The 18883-nt window shown below is 41.4% G+C and overlaps 2 protein-coding genes across 6 annotated transcripts in view; one reads left to right on the forward strand and one right to left on the reverse strand.

Annotated features, from left to right (window-relative positions):
- Positions 1-94: 94 nt before the first annotated feature.
- On the reverse strand, positions 95-8929 carry dcbld2 (discoidin, CUB and LCCL domain containing 2). Its single transcript, XM_088382447.1, has 15 exons — positions 8548-8929; positions 6869-7093; positions 6653-6790; positions 6176-6227; positions 6023-6095; positions 3581-3714; positions 3426-3466; positions 3128-3343; positions 2939-3063; positions 2527-2674; positions 1836-1979; positions 1688-1781; positions 1564-1613; positions 1352-1486; positions 95-988 (listed from the first exon to the last, which is right to left on the reverse strand). Exons 1-15 carry the CDS (start codon positions 8651-8653, stop codon positions 633-635), a joined length of 2037 nt encoding a protein of 678 aa, XP_088238573.1. The 5' UTR covers positions 8654-8929; the 3' UTR covers positions 95-632.
- Positions 1471-18883, forward strand: part of col8a1a (collagen, type VIII, alpha 1a) — a 29442-nt gene continuing 12029 nt past the window's right edge. For 3 of the 5 annotated variants that reach the window (XM_088382442.1, XM_088382441.1, XM_088382443.1), the window contains exons 1-6: positions 1471-1754; positions 1845-2030; positions 3153-3352; positions 3585-3722; positions 6887-7117; positions 7716-9286. The gene's annotated coding sequence lies outside the window, so the exon portion shown is untranslated. Of the gene's footprint in view, positions 1755-1844; positions 2031-3152; positions 3385-3439; positions 3484-3584; positions 3723-6886; positions 7118-7715; positions 9287-18883 lie in introns of those variants that run through there. The other 2 variants (XM_088382440.1, XM_088382444.1) reach the window with 2 other exon arrangements.

Here is an 18883-nt window from a genome sequence, read left to right on the forward strand (position 1 = left end):
GCATTGCACTTTAATTCGCACCACCAGACAATAAATTGGTCTGAGGCAAAGCAATGCCCAAAATAAACAAAATCACAGTAATGTCACACCTCTCTTACTCATCAAAAATGTACTTTATTTCTCACATTAAGACTTTAAAAAGTTCATTCTGCTGAGCTGCGACGCAAACAAAAATAGGCAACATTTGGTCTGCAGAAGCGGCATGGGGTGGGCAGTGGGTGGGCTTATCAGCAGGATTCCAAAATAAATATCAGTAAAAAAAAAAAAATCACTTGGGAATTCTTCGAGGTTTGCGTCGACGGAATCACACAAGCAGTAACACAAGTTCAAGTTACGCTTTCAAAGACAACGCGTACCGTGGACAACGAAGCTAAGGAGGAATTTTTGTTTTCCGTCATCACCTTTGTAAGATTTTTTTTTTTTTTAATCACAGTTTCACAAAAGCAAGAATCACAGATTAAAAAAAACAGTAGTTGGCGCGCTCGTCTTGTGAGCTACGCGCAGCGCGAAAAAACAAACATTCATTTCTGCGCTTTCAGTGATCCGACTGGAATGGCGCCAACGCAAGCGGATCCAAATCGCCGTCTGTACACGATAGACATCTCCGGATAAAAGCTCAGGTAGTTGGCCAATCACGCGCCCCCTTCGGCTCTGTTGGTGCCGCACTGGGGCACCTGATAGGTGGGGTCGTGTCCCGTGGCGGTTTTGGGTGTGTCGTATGCCGACTGGCTGCTGCCATCTGTCCGTGCCAGCAGCAACGTGGCGGGCGCGGCTCCTGACAAATGGCGGCCCATGTCCACCACGATGGGCGTGGCGTACTCAGCCCCCGAGGCGGGCAGGGGCTCCGCGTAGGCGTGATAGACATCTGGGGAGATGGGGGCGTCGTACAAGTCAGGGTCGCTGTAACTCGGGTCGGGACTCTCGTCGGGTTTAAAGGTGGACCGGGGACCCAGTGTTGTTACGCCGCTCACCAGGGGCTCTGCGTATTCTGCACAAAAGCAATCAATAAAAATGATAAGATCATCAACATAATAACATAAGCATCTACAATTTTTTCTTTGTGTTTTGATTCAAATTTAATTTGATGGTGCATGTTTTTCATTAGACAGTATAACCATATTTATCAGAAAACATTTTTTTGGAATGTTGCGTTAAAAACATGTAGACTACTGCCACCTGCTGGTATGTTTCTTTACTAGTAGCTTGTCCACTGCACAGTAGCATTTTTGCAACAATAGTCAAGTGGCCAAGAACGTCATTTTGGTAAGTTGCAGTCACCCTGTAGAATATTACTAAAAGAAATAAAAGTAGAATGATGGCATTTATTTCAAAGCGGCGCCACAACTGGTACCTGCGGGTTCGGCGTGCAGTCTTGGAACGGCGCCCCTCGCCGTAAGCCGGCCCACCTCGCTGCTGCTATAGCGGACAGAGTCCTCCACCTCCACCATTTTGGACGGCAGTAACTGCTTCATACTTTTCCACCAGTCTGCAAGGAAAACAGCAAATTCTAAATGGGAAGTTGTCAGAGACGACGGCAAAAAAAAAATGAGGACGATGACACACCAGTGCGATTCCAGTGAGGGAGGTCATACGTTCCTTCGGAGCTCTTCTTCCTGTAAACCGAGATGCCGAGTCATAAAAATGGTTGTTTTTTGTTTTTGACAAGTCATGATAAGAGAAGACTCACCGACTCCTCCAGTGCCAAGCACATACCACCAGCAAGATGAGTGCTGTCAACACCATGACCAAAACAGGCACGAGGACAGCAGCCAGCGCCACATCTGAGAAGGATTACAATTAACTACTGACCTTTTTATTTTATTTTTCAAACGTACCTTTGCCAGTGAGAGGCGGCATGGTGGTGTTTCTGATATCCGGAGGTGGTGTGGTCTTGCTGAACGTACGTGGGCGTTTTGTGGCTGCCGGGCGAGGGGTGAAACGGGGAGGCGGGAACATCCTGGGCTCCATAGCCTTCCTCGCTGCGGAGAACATCTACCTTATAACCAGTGGCTATGCTTCTCTTTGTAAAGGTAAATCCTGATTGAGCGTCAATTTTCACCAGAAGACGATTTTGTTACGATTAAGTAGAATAGACGTAGTGTCTGATGAATTCACACTGTACCGTACCGAATATTTGCAATTTTACCCATTTGTGTTTTCAGATTAATACTGCATTTGTGAAATACGAGTTAAGCAGCGACATTCACCCGTTTTTATTCATCTCAGGGGGCGGCCATATTGCCACTTGCTGTCGATTGAAAATGACATCACAGGTTCTCGGTGGTGACTGTGATGTCATTTCGAGTTGACAGCGAGTGGCAAAATGGCCGCCCCCTGAAATGGCTATAACCAGGTCGATTTTCTTGTTTAATCCATATTCCGCAAACATTTATCACACCAGTTTGTTTTGACTAGTTGGGCTAGACAATACACAAACCGTACCACTCACACAGCATCATTAACTGTGCCGTTTGGTAAACACGGGAAAGTGAGCTGACATTAAAATAAAAGCATTTTTGCTCTCACCTGAAGATACTTGGCATCCGAGCAGCTCCACCTTGATAGCGATCCTCTGCTGCCACCAGGTCGGATTAATCCTCAGGTAGCGCGCCTCGATGGGGGGGATGAAATTATTCCTGACCTCATCCTGGTAGTTGATGTTGCCTTGGAAAATCTGAAATCACAACAAAAATCTCCAGAATCCCAACGGTGACCTTCCCAGAACAGGCCGCTTAATCCATATCTATTCATTATTAAAAGCCACGTGCCCATCCAAGCACTCTACTCCAACCACTCATTTCCTGAGAAACCATGAGTCAATACTCGTTGCTATGGCAACAGAGCCAAGTCTGCAACCCCTCAGCCATTTTTTCCTGTCAATTTGCTCAACATGGATGCCGGTGACGTTATTGATGAAGCGATTAACTGCTAGTGTTACCATGTCTTGCGTGGAGTTGGCTTCCTTGTAGCAGAGCCAACGTTCGCCGTCGTGACTGAAAAGGACGCGGTATGCCGACACGTAGTACGGGTATTCCCTCAGCGTAGAGCCTGTGCTGGTGATGCCTTCATGTAACAAAAAAAAGAAAATCATTTTACGACAAAGAAGATATTTAGGTTGCCTCTGTACCTGTGATCCTCTTCTGTCGTTTTAGGTCCACCTGCAGCCACTGGTGTTGGTCGTTGTGGGAGGGCGCCCAGGGCAGCCCCGCCTTATTTAGCCGAGCTCCCGACGGCGCCCACACGCTGACCTGACCCGCCACGTCATTCCACTCCCACACGGACGAGGCGGAGATCTGAATATCTGCCACGCCACCGGACCCTAATCCCAGCGTTCCATAGCAGCCTGAAAGCAGTAATTCCAAAAATATTTTTTTCTTGGAGGGGGTGTGTATCCTTTTACATTGTTCAAGTCATGTGACACATACCGTTTGTCCTAAAGGTGAAGAGACTGTTTGACAGTGTTCCTCTGAGGGACAATAAAAAGTACATTAGTGGTGACAAATCCACATTTTCTTTCAATTTCTGTAAGGCCAGGCTTCCGAATACTTTTTATTCATGTGCGATTCTTTTTCTTTCTTACCCAGTGGACGTGACGTTGTTGGCCAGTGTGCCCTTATACTGCGGGATCCCTTTACTGCTAACCACATGGATCCGGCCCCCCACGGCGTTGGATACCACGCCAGCGTGCACAGCAGCCAAACACAGCGGAGATGACTAGACAGGTATGATAGAGAGACAAAAATATCAATGAAATGAAAACAATCTTATCAATACTCAACACATCTGACAGTGGAAATAAAACATTAATTTCAAGCGCGTGATGATATTCACACTGATGGGATGCCGATGACTCGCTGTGATGTCACATCTATTTGGTGAGAACGCTCGAGTGTCTCAGGTAGTGAATCACCCAGCCGGCTGCATTCCAATTTCAATGTGCTACCCTAAACACAAAAGAGAGCCTTCCCGGGAACAGCTGGGATTTTTCTTTTTTTTTTTTGAATGGCTGGAAAAGGCCAACCGGAGGAATTTGGCGCTAACGAGTTGTGAGCCGACCCCGCGGAGTGACGAGTGTGTTTACACACGTACTTATTCACATGCACGCCGCAGGCAATCAACACTTGCCCAATGACTGCTTCAAATTTCCCATGCCACTTCCCGGACTATGTTTAAGTGGGCTGGCCATAGCTGCGTTAGCGCTAAAAAAAAACAATGTGACAACTTAAAACCACACAACACAATAATCATTCGCCTGCAAATCACACAGCAAAACTATCTCACACCATCCCTAAAAAATATGCATTTAATCCAGCAATTGTCTGGATTTTATTTTCGCTGGCGGAGGCAGAACTTCATCCTGGCAAATTAAACTTTGTCAATTAATACAGCTGGACCCGACCTCTCGCTGAAAGTCAGCTGGGATGGGCTCCGAGATGGATGTTTAGTTTCTCACTCGGCGTACAAAAGATATTAAAATGATGGCACCTTATTAGTATGTCTCAATAAAACGGCACTATATGAATTAAATCAAATTGTATCGCTTGAAGGTCGACTGGAGAGCTGCACCCTGCCGCCAACGCAGTGTCAGGCCTCCGTAATAATATGATGGTGATGGGAGGAGACACACACATGACACGCAGACACAGTGAGGTGTTGTCCAGCATGTCAGCTGCACTGAGTCACTCTCCGAGAACACGCCACAGCTGCACTGGATTAGGAGCTCTTTTCTTCTGGGCCAAAGTATTATCTCACCTCCGTTTCACCCCTCTGACCCGGACCCTCCTCTATTCCTGAGGGGCGCCCCACTCCCTCTAAATCCAGCCCATTACCACCACCTACCCCTCCCCTCCTCCCGTCACTCGGCAACAACCCTCCTCCTTCAGTCGAATCATGCGGTGATGACATCATCGCACCCCCGCAAAGTCAGATACCGAAAAGACGAGACCGGTTTACGACATAAAACCACAAGGCCGCCTTGAATAGACCATAAGCTCAAAGTATCGAGGCTCTCATGGCACAATTGTACTTGCCCGTACTTGTAAGGTGTCTTGGTGGTGCTACGACGTAGTAACCAAGATTGGCAACGTTGACATGGACGCATTTATTCGGATTAAAAGCATGATGGGAATAAAAATGTTTCACTCCATTCGGAATATTCTGATCGGATCAAGCCCATTCCCGTCAAGATTTATTTTGAATATGTCGAATATTAATCCAAGCGTGATGCATAAATATGCAAGTACTAATTAGATCATTAGTTTTAGTGTCCATGAAAACAGTGCATCGGATCAAAATTTGATTCCAAATTTTTAGGCCTATTTTCATTTCTTTTTGGCATTTTGACTTGCTGTCTACATTTGTCAGCGTTCAACAATAGTTGAATAAAGTCACATCGTTTAATGAAAGAAAGACATTGCTGTAATTTATAACGGGTAATTTGACATTACGTGAGTCACTTTGTGGCATTTACTAGCCTAACGTGACCGACATGTACCAGCGTGTCCTGACAAGCCAGATGTCGGTTGGCGTTTTAACGCGCCAACTGCAGTAAATCGCATCAGTCCCAGCTTATTGCGTTAGCGTTCCGGTTAACTAGATAGCCGACCGAAATGAAATAGGTCAGTTGGAATCAAAACAGACAGAAAGCTAATAAGCGTGGGAGTGACAACCACATTGGGGGAAAACAACAAGAGACGGATTTCGAGCATTTCAAGAGGCGCTCGGTATCATATCGATTTGAGTTACATAATAAATGTAGAAGAAATTTTTTATTTTAATATTTAAAAATAATTTTAATGCATTCATGTGAAAAGGTTACTTTGTACAGTGAATAAGATTTTTATTTATTCCCTAAACCTTTAGATTTTTTATCTTTCTGGTGCTGATAATTGTCGAGATTTAAACAATACGTCCGGCAGTTCTGGGTCGTCGTGCGAAATGTGCTATATGATAACCACTGCAAGATTTCTATGGAGAAAATCTGTCCTGATTCGTAATTGGCAAAAAAGAACGTTTTGATCACCTCTCGGTATCCAGTCGGTATTGTTCCGGAAACCTCCTCTGTTGACGTCAAGCATCCGGCTGGACAGTATTTGCTTGGGAAGAGAGAGAATGAAAATGAACGTCAGACAAAAACAAGCCAACCTTCCTGCGACTCAAACATCAAGGTGTTTACCTAAACTCCGCCTCGGGGAAATCACTTCCTTTGTGCAGGCATGTGATGAGATCTAAAGTAAACAATGTCAGAACAGGTTAAGGTCAACAATCGAAAACAATTAGCGGCATGTTGTCTTACAAGCATTTTAGACAGCTGCGCCTTTCCAGGAAGTGTTGAATTTTAAATCACAATACATATAATACAACCTGCCACGAGCAGTTTGTGTGCATTCTGTTCCCACTAAATTTGAGTTTAAATAATTTTTGTCTGGGCCCTGTAATTGACTTTATATTGGAATAAGACAGTTCGTCCTTCTTACAGCATCTCCAGTTGGTCCAAAATGCTCACATTATCCCAATTCAGGCTCCAAGTAATTTTTTTTTAGATCATTTAAAGATACTTCTATTTGTTTTCAAATCTTAAAATGGCCCTTTGCAGCTTATCTCTAATAAAGAAACATTCCTATTCGATGGCTTTCGATAACGGGAGGTTTACCTGTGTGTTCTGTGGTGGAGTAGGACAGGTAGAATCCACGTCCAGTGTGATGTCTCCCGCTCATGAATTGAACTGTGATTTGATTGCCAGCGGACTCGATTAATTTGTTCACCTTCACGTTCAAGCCGCAGTACTTCGCTGTAGTATGATAAAAGTCATGTTATTCAAAAACTATATAATAGATTTTTTTTTTTCTCCCAAAGCGCATGAGCTTACCAATTTCGCTCCTGGTAGGTCCGATGCCATTGTACAGGCGGAGGTAGTTGACCTGGCAGTCACCGTCGTCAATGTCCAGCTCAGCGAAGCAGAAGTGGATCCTGGTGCCAGGGGGGACGCTGATCTCCCACTCGCAGACCGTGTTGTTGGGGTACGGCCCTGGGTAGCCCAGCGATGACAGCGTCCCACTACTCGGGCCCAGCACTGTGGGTCCGCAGCCATCACCTGCACAAAAACAACAATCAACAGGTGACCTTTGAGACACTTCACGACCTTGTAACTCACTAGAGCATAAAAACTCTTTGGCTATTTAGCAAGTCATTTTCCAGCTAACCTCCAACATGATCCAGTACCTCACAAAATCTCAGTTAAGGATTAACTTGAGCTTTTCCCTTTGGCTTTTTTTTTCATGTTACTTATTCCGAAAGATAGACAGCCATTGTGCACAACACATAATTTTTCACCAAATCCGGAAACGTCAGCAGAGATTTAAATAACAAACTTCTGGCTTTAGCTTTTTCTTTGTATTTTTTGCAACACGACATCCAGAGAACTGCATGATGTCACATGTGAAATCTGGAGAGACCAGCATATCTGGTCAGACTTCAGTTTAGCAATGTTTCCACGTCCTTGTCTTTTTTTTTTCAACCCTCATGCCACAACAATGGTCATGCAAGACCACTTTATCTCCTATGGGAATGTTTAAGTCAAAGATTGGTTTTTGAACCCGGACGATCCACTGTAATCCCTTTTGCAGCTGCAAAACACGAGCCAATCGTAAGCGATTCATCAAAAAGTGCAACTTAAGTCAAGTTGTGACCTTAAAGACTTTTTTTTTTTGGTACAGGGGGAGCTGAAGTGTGTTTATCTGTGTTATGCAAGAGCTTCTCGGTGGACATTATCCAGCTGAAGAGGACAAAAACAAAAGCCTCTTTCCCAGCTCTGACTCACTGCAATGTTCACCAGCAGCTCATGTTACCTTCCTAATAACTCACCACAAGACTACTTTTAAACCAACTGTCCCCCTTATGCCAGTTAGGTATCACATTAGAGTGAGTTGCAAGACGTTTGAGCTGCAATTATAAATTATGACAATTTGTCCACGTGTTTACAGTCATGCACCCCCCCAACACCCCCAAACTTCACTCACCTGAGTTTGCCTATTAAAATGCAACCCTCAAACGTGCCCGAAGCAGATGCAAACATATTAAATGCAGAATTTATGTTTGCAAAGCACTGTAAACACGTGGAAACATGAGCAACTACTGTGATTGGAGCTGGGGGGGGGAAAGGCCACAACATGCCCGACATGTGCTGCTGTCTCGTATTGGCGAAAAAGCAAGCGATGTCCCTTTAACACTTGTCGTCTTTCAAAAGATCCGCTTAGAATTTCATCATTTAATAGAAGTTATGGGTGATCAAATGCATCTTAAACTAATCTATGAACGCTTTACTTGAAATCGGCGATCGTCAAAGCCCCCGAGCGGTCCGCGTGCCGAAAGAAAACAGCGTGAACAAAACCGGTTCTCCTGGTTTTAGCGCAACGAATGCATCGCGGCGGATTGCGTAAAGCGGTTGAAAACCAAACGGAATTCCGCCCACAAAAATGGCCATGTTAGGACACAACTGTTGGGTGCATGAGGAAGGCAAACCACTCACTGCGGATTTTACGCACCCACCTTTCTGCGCCCTGCAGCCTTCCGCGGTGAGGATGATGACGAGGATCGACAGGACGAGAACCCCGGCCCCTGTCGGCCCCCTGCCCACCATTACCGCTCCTTCCATAGTAGCAGCCTGCAGTCCAAATGCATACTGCTCGCGTCGGGAGCGCCGGTTGCACACTGCTCCGATCGAAGTGCACCACACGGGCCGACGTTTAGATCCACGCGAGCGGATCCGAGTGTGGCTCGTCCACCCCACCCCCGTGGATGTTATTCTGCCCCGCTATGATGATCCAGTGATTCGCGACTCTTGGTATGGAGGTTAGCACGCATACAGCAAAAGCAATCTAAAGGGGGCTACTTCCTCCATTAGAGCTCCACCCCCTGGAACTCGCTCACGCACATTTGACACCCCCGCAAGTCCAAAGGGCAAATCCACCTTGAATTTATTTGGCCCCAGGAGAAATAGTCAATTTTGTTTTGTTACTGAAGAGTACATTTGGTTTCCGGATCAATAGATGAACATGAGATCAAAGTTTTATTTTTGTTATTTATATTCTGGATGAACAACTCAGGACAAAGTGCTGTTTGAAACCACGATGAGCAAAAGTATTGGAACATGTGACAGCTAGGTGTTTCTAATTGCTCAGGTGTTGCCTTTTGCTTAAACGTTGCATAGTGTTTGTTAGTATCATGCATGCTGCATTTGATGGGAAGCAAAAATGAGGACCATGGATCTGCAAAAAAGCTTTTGAAGGTAAGAGAACATTAATGCAAGAACATTTGGAATGTCCTGAAACTAACTGTACTGAGCAATATACTTTGGATAAACACATTGACAGGCCATACCAAAGGATGCAAACTACTAATCGGCAAAAAGAATCAGAAGGCCAGATTATGCAAAGTACCTGTAGAGTGATGAGGCCAACATTAACATCAAGCAAAGTGATGGAAATGCCAGAACATATTATAAAGAACGTTTTGACTTTGACTTAAATTGAGAATGAATGTCATTCATCCAACTTTGTTCAACAGTAAGATCAGTGAAATAATAAAACTTCTTCATTGCTTTGCTGCAACCTAATGTCCATTTTATTGTCCCATGTACAGCACCACAAAGTAGACTGAATTGGTCCAAACATTTGTTTTGGAAAGTCACTGGAGTGAGGAGTTCGCATTTTCTGACTGAATTGGTCCAAACATTTGTTTTGGTAAATCACTGGAGTGAGGAGTTCACATTTTTTGTCACTGTCATGCAATGCTGGCATTCCATCAAAACATTCTGCTTCTAAGCATCATGACTCATCGGGAAGATTACCCTTTTATTATTTTTATTTTTCATTTTACAAGATGACATAATGACATGTTTCCAGCTGGATTCCATTTAGCTGCTGTCACACCAAAAGTCCATGCTAAGTGGAATCATAAGTCATTAAAAAATTAAAAACATTCCCCGCCAAACGTAAATAAAGATTTAAAAATTACACCAATGGAAAATTTAGATTTAAGTGCATTCAAAATTCCATTTCAAACCTTAGACTCTGTGAGGCAGACATGCTCACCGCTAGTCCAACATGTTGTCATTCTTATCATGAAATAATAAAAATGTTTTATTGTAAAACATTTTTGTTAAACCCCACTATAATCAAATTGCTAAACTGATCATGTCTGGAAATATTTCATTACATTAAAAATACCAACTATACCAATGACATTAAAAATAAATTGTAATTTAATTAAATGTTAAAATTATTTACGCATTATTTTGTTTTTATAGTTAAGTAGCCAATTATACCAATTACAGATTACTTAAGCATTTAATTTAATTCAAAATAATTTCTCAGAAATACAAGTCTATGCATTATTAATACATTATGTATTTTTTTTACAAGTGATGTTAAATTAATAATGTATAGTACAGTAAGAATGAGAACAAAATACTTTTTTTCACACTAATATTGTACAAACTGAGCTCTGTGTTCATGTTAAGTTAATTAAGTGAACATTTATGAAAAACAATCCGGTCTCCACCCTCCTGTGGCATATAAAGATCGAATATCTGACGTCATCTTCTGTTGCTTTGGTTACCAGTGCAAACAAACACTTTCCTTTTAGCCTTCAAGAATGTGTCTGATAATTATTATTTTTAATACTCCGTATGCATAACATCGAGGGAAATCCCGTTGTGATGCATGCAAGCAAAGTCCAAAAGCTATAAAAAATGTATATTACACATGGAAGGCAGTACAAAGGCCCTGTTTTTTTTTATAAACGATGGAGTATATTATATTGTATTGCTTTTGTACTTGAAGCAAACTTAAAGCGAACAGCGACATCTAGTGGTTAGAATATAGAACAGCAGTGCTGCCCTATTTAAATTAAATAAACAAACCTCATTGTTTCAGTTATAAACCTTTATCTACCAAAATGATAATAATAAACATTAAAGCGGTAGTCATGGTGATAAATAAGGGATTTGCTTGGTTGGGGATATACTGTATAATTGAGCAGTAGTTTTAAATATTTCAAACAGCAGCAGATGGTGCAAAGCACTTATAATTCCTGCGCTCTTGTGTCACTTAATGCACTAAAATCAATAAGTGCAGCCTGTTACGAAAATGGCAGTTGCTGTTAATGAGGCAATTAGTTCTACATCAAGTGACAGGTTAGGGTTTAAAAAAAAAAAAAAAAAAAATCACCCACACAATCAATAGGCCTACAATCTTAAAATTAATGAAAAAATATAGAATATTGTGATCCAATAGATCAACCTGGGTATGCTGTTTTTAGTCACGAGATCATTTTTGACAGCCAAATTCAGAAATTGCAGCATTCGTGTTCTTGTACTTGTGCAATAACATATGTGTCCGCTAGAGAGCGCTAAAGAGAACGAACTTGTACTAATTTCACAATTTCTTTAACGTCCTTGAAAAATCATTGCCGATATCAAAATTCTAATTAAAGACAATTGACATTACTTCACTTTAGTTTACTTTACTTGAGCATTTTAAAAAGTAGTCAAAAGTTAATTCAATGCTACTTAAAATAAGTAAATGAGTAATAAAAACGTATAATTGCATGCATTAAAGAAATGAAATAAATATCTTTAATATCTTTTTAATTTTCAGAAGGAAATTAAAAAGTAAACTAAGACGTGTAAATAATCAATCAATTATGATTCTATGTTATATTTACAATTAAAGACTTACTTTACTTCCTGTCCGTACCGAACAGTATTTACTGTTACATTAGAAAGTTACTATGAAAAGTTATTTTAATTCTAATTATCACTTTATCAGAAATCAGATCTCTTGTATGGCATTTCAATTATTTGTGGAAATTTATTAATTGCTGGCTCTGTCTCTATGTCCTGCAATTGGGGTTGCAGTCCATATGTACCAGACAATGAGAAAACATAGTTAGTCAAAGACAATGTATGTTGTTAAATCCTCTGGGCGATGTTTGCAGCACTAAACACACACACACATGCACAGCTCGGACTATTTCTACATGACGTTAAAAGGTCATCAAGGAGGCCTAGCTAGTTCCTTGAGCAGAACGTCTATTTGTGTATCTGTGTCTCAGCCGACGTCTGACTGCGTGCAAGCTATGCATCCTTCCCCATCTATCATGGCCGCCGTTTACGCGGACCCCCACCTGTCTACCATTCTGCCGTCATACTGTTTTGACCATTCATTTTTCTTTCTGCTCTGTCTTGATGAGCAGCGCAATTCCGCTCGACAGCCCGGCAAGGCGTCAAGGCCGGTGGTCCCGGACGGCACATGTACATACATCACACGCTCAGTTTCCTGTACACTTGCACAAATACACAGTTTACAAAAACTATGTTAAGGTGGCATATTTCCCCCACAAGTTGTCAGGGAGGAATAATAATCTCTTTTTAGGGCAAGACTAAATAATCAGCCAAGACACTCTGACCTTTCAAATGACGAGGGGAATTTATCCTCCCCCTCTGGTGTGCTGTGTTTTGTTGCCATGACAGACCCTCATACGTACAGTGGCTAGACTATGGGATGCATGAGTCCAAAATACATCTGGATATACGTACATATAGGCCGGTATCCCTGTGTCAGCAGTTTGCTCTCTGGGCTCCACTGGTCACACAATTTTTCTTTCTTTAAGGTAATATTTCATTTTTGTGTGGGTGCTTACCTTTCTTCTTTTTTTTCTTTTTTTATTTTAGAAAAAGTAGCTAAAACACAGAGATGATAAATAATTGGTGATTTATTTATTTTTCTCTGAAATATTTATATTTTTTAATATTTTTTTAATCCATGGGAATTTATTTTATTTTTGCCGTTACCTTTTTTAATTTTTAAGGAATGTTCTTTTTATTATTTTATTTTTCCGAATTTTTCGCTGTTCTATATTTTATTAGGTTGTTTTTCATGGGTTTTGATTTATTATATGTTTTTAAGATCTTTTAATTTATTAGTCTTTCTTTTTGGGATTTGTATTCACTATTTATTCATGTTTTGTTTATTATTAGGTGATTATTTTTCGTTTTTTTAATCAATTCTAATTTCTTCTTTGGCAATTATCACACAGTGCATATGACAGCAAACACGCAGTTTATATAAAACAACGCTCGGTGATGCCATGACATTTCTGTCAGGTGTGTGATTTTTTTTTTACTTAATTTCGCTTTGTGCAATTCTACCATCGTGTGCAAAACAGTTAAGAATGCTAAATTGTTACCTAAAATAATTTCTGTGGTAGTTAATGTGTTTCGATTCACAGTCCGACCATGGAAATGATTGTTTTTATTTCCATTACTTCCCAATCTTGTTTGAAGGCTTCAGACCTTCAATTGCGGCTTCGTCTTCTGTCCGTCCTTCCTATCGTGATCCAAGGTCCCTTTCTTGCGGCTCAGTCTGGAGCGGCCAGCATCCATTACTCAGCTATCTGCGAACATTCCTCATCCAGATGCTGTGTATTTTCCTTTTTTCTGCATGAGCCTCAAATGTACACAGCAAGGATCGATGCATTTATTTTTCAAAGACAAAAAACAGAGAAGATCCATATGTCTGGCAAGCGGCTTCATGAACTCATCAATACGGTCGTTCATTCATTCAGGATGGAAATCTTTCAACTTACGACACTCCCATTTCAAACCATTTTCTATGAAAATAGCTTGAAAATGCCTCTTAGAAATCTCTTCACTTTATTGCAAGAAACAAGACCGGAAGATGTAAAATGTGCGGAATAATATTCATATGGACTAAATGAGTCATTTATCATAGATTGTATGTTAAGTCGTTAAGGGTGGACCTCATTGATATCCTTGAGGCTACATTGCAATCTCGCTATCTAGCGCTTTACCGCTGCAAATTTCCTCATTAAACTTCTACTCACCCTCTACCGGGACAAAAACAGCATTTTTTAAATTGACGTTTGCATTTGCCGAGATCAAATGGAATATGGAGTCCCTCAGGGCTGTGTTCTCTACCTTCTTTAGTTCAATTTCAACGTAGAGAAACCCCAAAATGGGACTTTTGGAGTAAATACTGTATTTCTAAATGAAAAGTTTGGATGGATAGAAGAACCCTTCATCATTTCAACCGCTTTTTCCATTGTAATTGAAAAACATTCCACATTTCCTGCTAAAACACGACAGAAAAATATTTTTTACCATTTCCAGTAGTGAGTGAAAACATCTTAAATCAGCCGTAAAACAAACTTGTTAAGGGCTGCCATTTATTTCACATATATTGAACCTGGCATGCTGTTAGTTTGACATGGAATAACACTTACTGGGTTACGAGCATTGCCAATGTTTCGGTCACAGAGTCCACGTATAACTATTGCTTTTGTGTGCAATGAAAAAAAAAACACACGATGCTGCTTTCCGAGTATGGAGTGAGCTCATTGTACGTTAGCAGCCTCTATTTATCCAACTATTTAAGAAGAATAACAACGTTTACAAAACTGCTTCACACACCATCAAGTCTAAGTAAGAACAGCTAAATGGTTCATGGAGTCTGGAAACACTAACAAGAGAGCGGGAAGTGAGGTCGGAGAGTGTGTTGGGAACAAACTAGCAACGAAGCGAGGTTGGAAAAGTTTCATCTCGATCTCCTGGTGGAGCCAATGGAACAATAAATAATATACAATTGAGTTTTACATCGTTAAATCGTTGCACGTTTGCAGCAGTTATCTAAAAATATGTATAAATAATAATATCTGGAGAGAAATCTTAGAATTGATTTAACTTACTTTTTCTCTCGATTCTCTTTGTGCCATTTTTAAAACCTTGTTTCCATTTTTGCCACAACCAGCGGCGTGGTGGGGGGTATCTTTTTTTTTTTTCTTGCAGACCATATGCTGCATGCATCCTAGCATGCTATGCTGTTTGTGCCAGGTCAACAGTGACTCCCGTGAGCATTCCTCAAATTACTCGCACTACCCTGTAGAATAGCTGTCCCATAATGCCATTCTGCAAGCACCTGCCTTTATGGGCCGCTATGTTTTAGCCTTTAACCCAGTGAGACATCTCGATGTCTGTCGTCGAGGAGCAGAAGAAGTGGGACTAGTAGTCAATTTGAATGAGTTCTAGAGAGGAGCTCATGTGGCAAAATGATTTCCTGTGGTGTTGCCAAACTGGAGCATTTTGGTTTGACTCTGTCAAAACTAAATCAAGTGATAGACATGAGCTCTCACCTCACATCAAAATGCAAAAGCTGGCACAAAGGTTCGAAAAACAGCTGGTGACTCGCCGGCTGGTACTTTTTTTTTTTTACTTGTTTTAATTCTTGCAAGAAGTAGAAACCTCGTATGGAGAAGGCCTCGTGATTACGAAGATACAATTGATAATTACTACGATGGGCCTTGAGTTTGACATTCACGGAATAAACTATAAAGGCTCATATTCTGTACTGTAATTATTCTCAACCAATTTACAATTTGAGATCATAAAGTGTGCCACAAATTCACTTAACTGGTTCAATAATGATTTCTTATTTACAACAAATAATGTAGGTTAACCTGGCAGGCAAAACAGTTAGATGCTCTTACGCTATGAAAACGTGCGTTCACTTTTTATGACATGCACATCACATTAATCGAAACATTATTCTACTATCATGAGATCTAGCTACTAATGTTAGCCGGCTAATAATTTTAGTCACATAATTACTTAGTCTTTTGAGCAGAACCACATATACTTGATTATGCTGATAAATTAATGAGTATGAACATTGGTATAGATTGCTGACTTTTCCAAGACCCCCTCTCAGTCTAACATGTGTCACGTCAACATGTTTTTCTCCCACATGCTTAAAATGAAGCACCAGTTAAAAAATGTCAGGGGTCTACAGACAGTCTGTCTCACTATGTGTATAAAGGTGTGCGTGTTGACAAGTTATGAATGTAACACAGTATGTTGGGGAGCGTGGTTTGCGGTTCTGTACAGACGTGTGATATGTGCAAGTGGTTTAGGATTAGCCATTGTATGTGAAACCAACACTACATAAATTTTAACAGAACACAAATACATCATTTCGTGCAATAACACTGACAAGAGTAAAGCAGAGTATGTAGCCGCTATGCATTATTTTTTTATTATTAAAAGTGAAGACAATTTGCAATTCTAGTAATGACACACGAATTTGATGCACAATTTGTCTTTGCCGGCCATATAAAATGATGTGGTGGTCCGTATCTGGCCCCTGGGCCTTGAGTTTGACACCAGTGCTTTAGGACTACTGTACTACTGTAAATGGGCTCCATCATGTATCAATAAATTAAATGAAAGAAAATGGGCACAATAAATTATCCTGTGCACAAAGGTGTCAAACTATTACTATTAAAGTGAATTAAATGAAATAAAAAACAAAAAGATGTATATAAATTAATGACATCCAATTTAATTGCCCAGGCGTATACAATAAGTAACCATTGCACAATAGCATGAAAATGAAATGACCCCCCCTCGTGTCTTGTTAAAAACAGTTAGCGGTGATGTCACCGGCGGGCGGACGCGAGACTGCAATGATTCCGTCTGTTGATTGAGGCAAAGCATTGTGGGTCGTGCTAACGTGTGAACGGAGAGACCCGCATGCACGAGAGGCAGCTTGTGTGCTGCGACACTGCCGTGTGAAGCCTTACCTAAAGCAAACATGGGGAGGGGCGAGCTCACTACTCCTCATTTAGAGGCCATCTATGTTGTTGACTTAAAATCATGAAGGATTGCACTTATTACGTGAAACAATTCCAAATAGTCATTTCTATAGGTCTTAATGTCAGCTTGATCGCATGCATAGATTGTTTTTATGTGGTGCAGAGGTCATGGGATTTCCTCTTATCCTTATTATGAGCACATGGGCTCAGGGAAAGAGCGAATGGGATCCACATTGGAGAATAATGGCGTTTGCGTTAAAGACTCATTAACACCACCTCAGTTTTTGTCCATGAGGAGGGGCGGGGGGTCTGGCTGGTTGAAACAAGTCCAGCCATGGCCATTTTTAGAAATAACTTCATTAGTTCATTAAATATGGTGGTTTCATTTTTTTTAAATAAAAAAAAAAAGATCTTTGAATAAGGGTGTGTAAAGTATTTTTGGTAACTCTGGTTTGAATGTGATTCTTCTTACCTCACAGACTACACACTTGTTGAATCGGGGCCTCCCTCGGCACACGTCATGCATGATGACAGAAAATGTTTGTTGAATTAGTGACATGGTGGATGACTTGTTAGCACGTTTGCTGCACAGTCCAGAGGTTGTGAGTTCAAATCCGGTGTTTGGCTTTCTTTGGAGACTATAAATTGTTTGCAGGTGTAAAAGCATGTTTGGTAACTTATCTGTTCTTTGATTGGCTGGTGACCAGTTCCGGAAAGATGATTCGTGCTCTAAGATTTTGGTGATCCCTGTTGTAGCTTTGGCATCTTCTCCCGTTTAGTGACGTCCATTGTTCCTGTAGGTCGGTTCAGAGTGACCCGGGGTCGTAGAGGGAAGGCCACTGTTGCGGCCTGGCAGGGTAAAAGTTCAGAATAATAAAAGTCTAAATAGTACCAAGCTGATCACACACACGCACTTGTTGAAAGGCAATGAAGGGATAATGCTGATTTCCTTGTAGGGTGTTGCGCTGTGCCAAAAAATAAAAAAATTAAAATAATTCATGTTCCGTGGGCCGCCAATTGAATTGCACTGATATATGCAATAAAATAAAATAAATCTACACTTTTTAGGAGCCCGACATTTGTTTGTATTCTTATTGGGGATTGCAGACAAGTGCAAAAACGAAATATTCAGACTATTTATGTCCATTCTAAAGAATTTGCATGCAATTGAAGCGACTTTTCCTCCTTGAGTGAAATTCCAAAGTGCTTTGTCCCTGCAGGCCACCTTGTCGTGTTTACTCCCGTTTCCACAGCAAATTCCAAGATTGCCTCACTGCGAACAGGGGTCCAAGCGAGGAATGCGGAAGCGTGGGACAAACTCTGATGTCGTAAAGTCATCTGAAAATAGAAACGCCTTTTCAATTAGGAATTTGTTGCTATGACGATAGCGCAGTTGTCTTTGTGTGACTGTAAAATGCAAATGTTCCATGTACAGTTGTTGGTACCCTTATACAATGTGTTCATTTAGTAGCATTTGAATAGCTGAGGTCACGGAAAATAGTTGGTGACCAGGAGCAACAAATAGAATGTGATAAATAGCACGCTGTGTGCAAATTGCTCTCTTAATGACACGATACCACACCACATGTTTGCATAGACAGCGGATGGGAGGAATTCCAATGGTCATGCTGCCTTTTGGACAACAAATGTTTTCAGCGTATTGAGCAGACACACCCATAGCTGAGAGTCGAGATGTCCAAGTGACACTGCCTATACGCCTCGGCGGGCTAAACCTGTCATATCATCCCCCAGAAAGAAAAATTCACACAAAAACACACACATTGACATGTTGTGCAGACCAGATGAGTGATGCGTCGCAAATGGTGCGATGCGATGGCGCTAACAAAAGGCTGACGGTGCAAAGTGCTTGGCTAAAAACTGACTAACATGACACTTGGCTGTTGCAGACGGAACAGGACATCCACCCTTTTGCACCGGTGTGCCACTTTAAAACCGCACACACTCACTTCTATTTTAACTTTGCATGGGAGTTAAATAAATGACATGATGAGGGAGGTCCTCTGAACCGTGTTGTCAATAGTGCACGATTGATAGCGATGGTGGGTGGCCGGGCCGGTGACAGGTTTGGGTCAAGGAAAACAAGAAAAGCACACTGGAAAAAAGCGTCTGTCGACACAAAGGCGCTCTGAGATTTATTTTTAGTGACGCTGCCGTCGACAACGTTCTTCACACTTTTACTTTGACAGGTGTGGCG

Source organism: Syngnathus floridae, chromosome 8 (assembly GCF_059516105.1).
Source record: "Syngnathus floridae isolate MCC-2025c chromosome 8, RoL_Sflo_1.0, whole genome shotgun sequence".
NCBI classification, from domain to species: Eukaryota; Metazoa; Chordata; class Actinopteri; order Syngnathiformes; family Syngnathidae; genus Syngnathus; species Syngnathus floridae.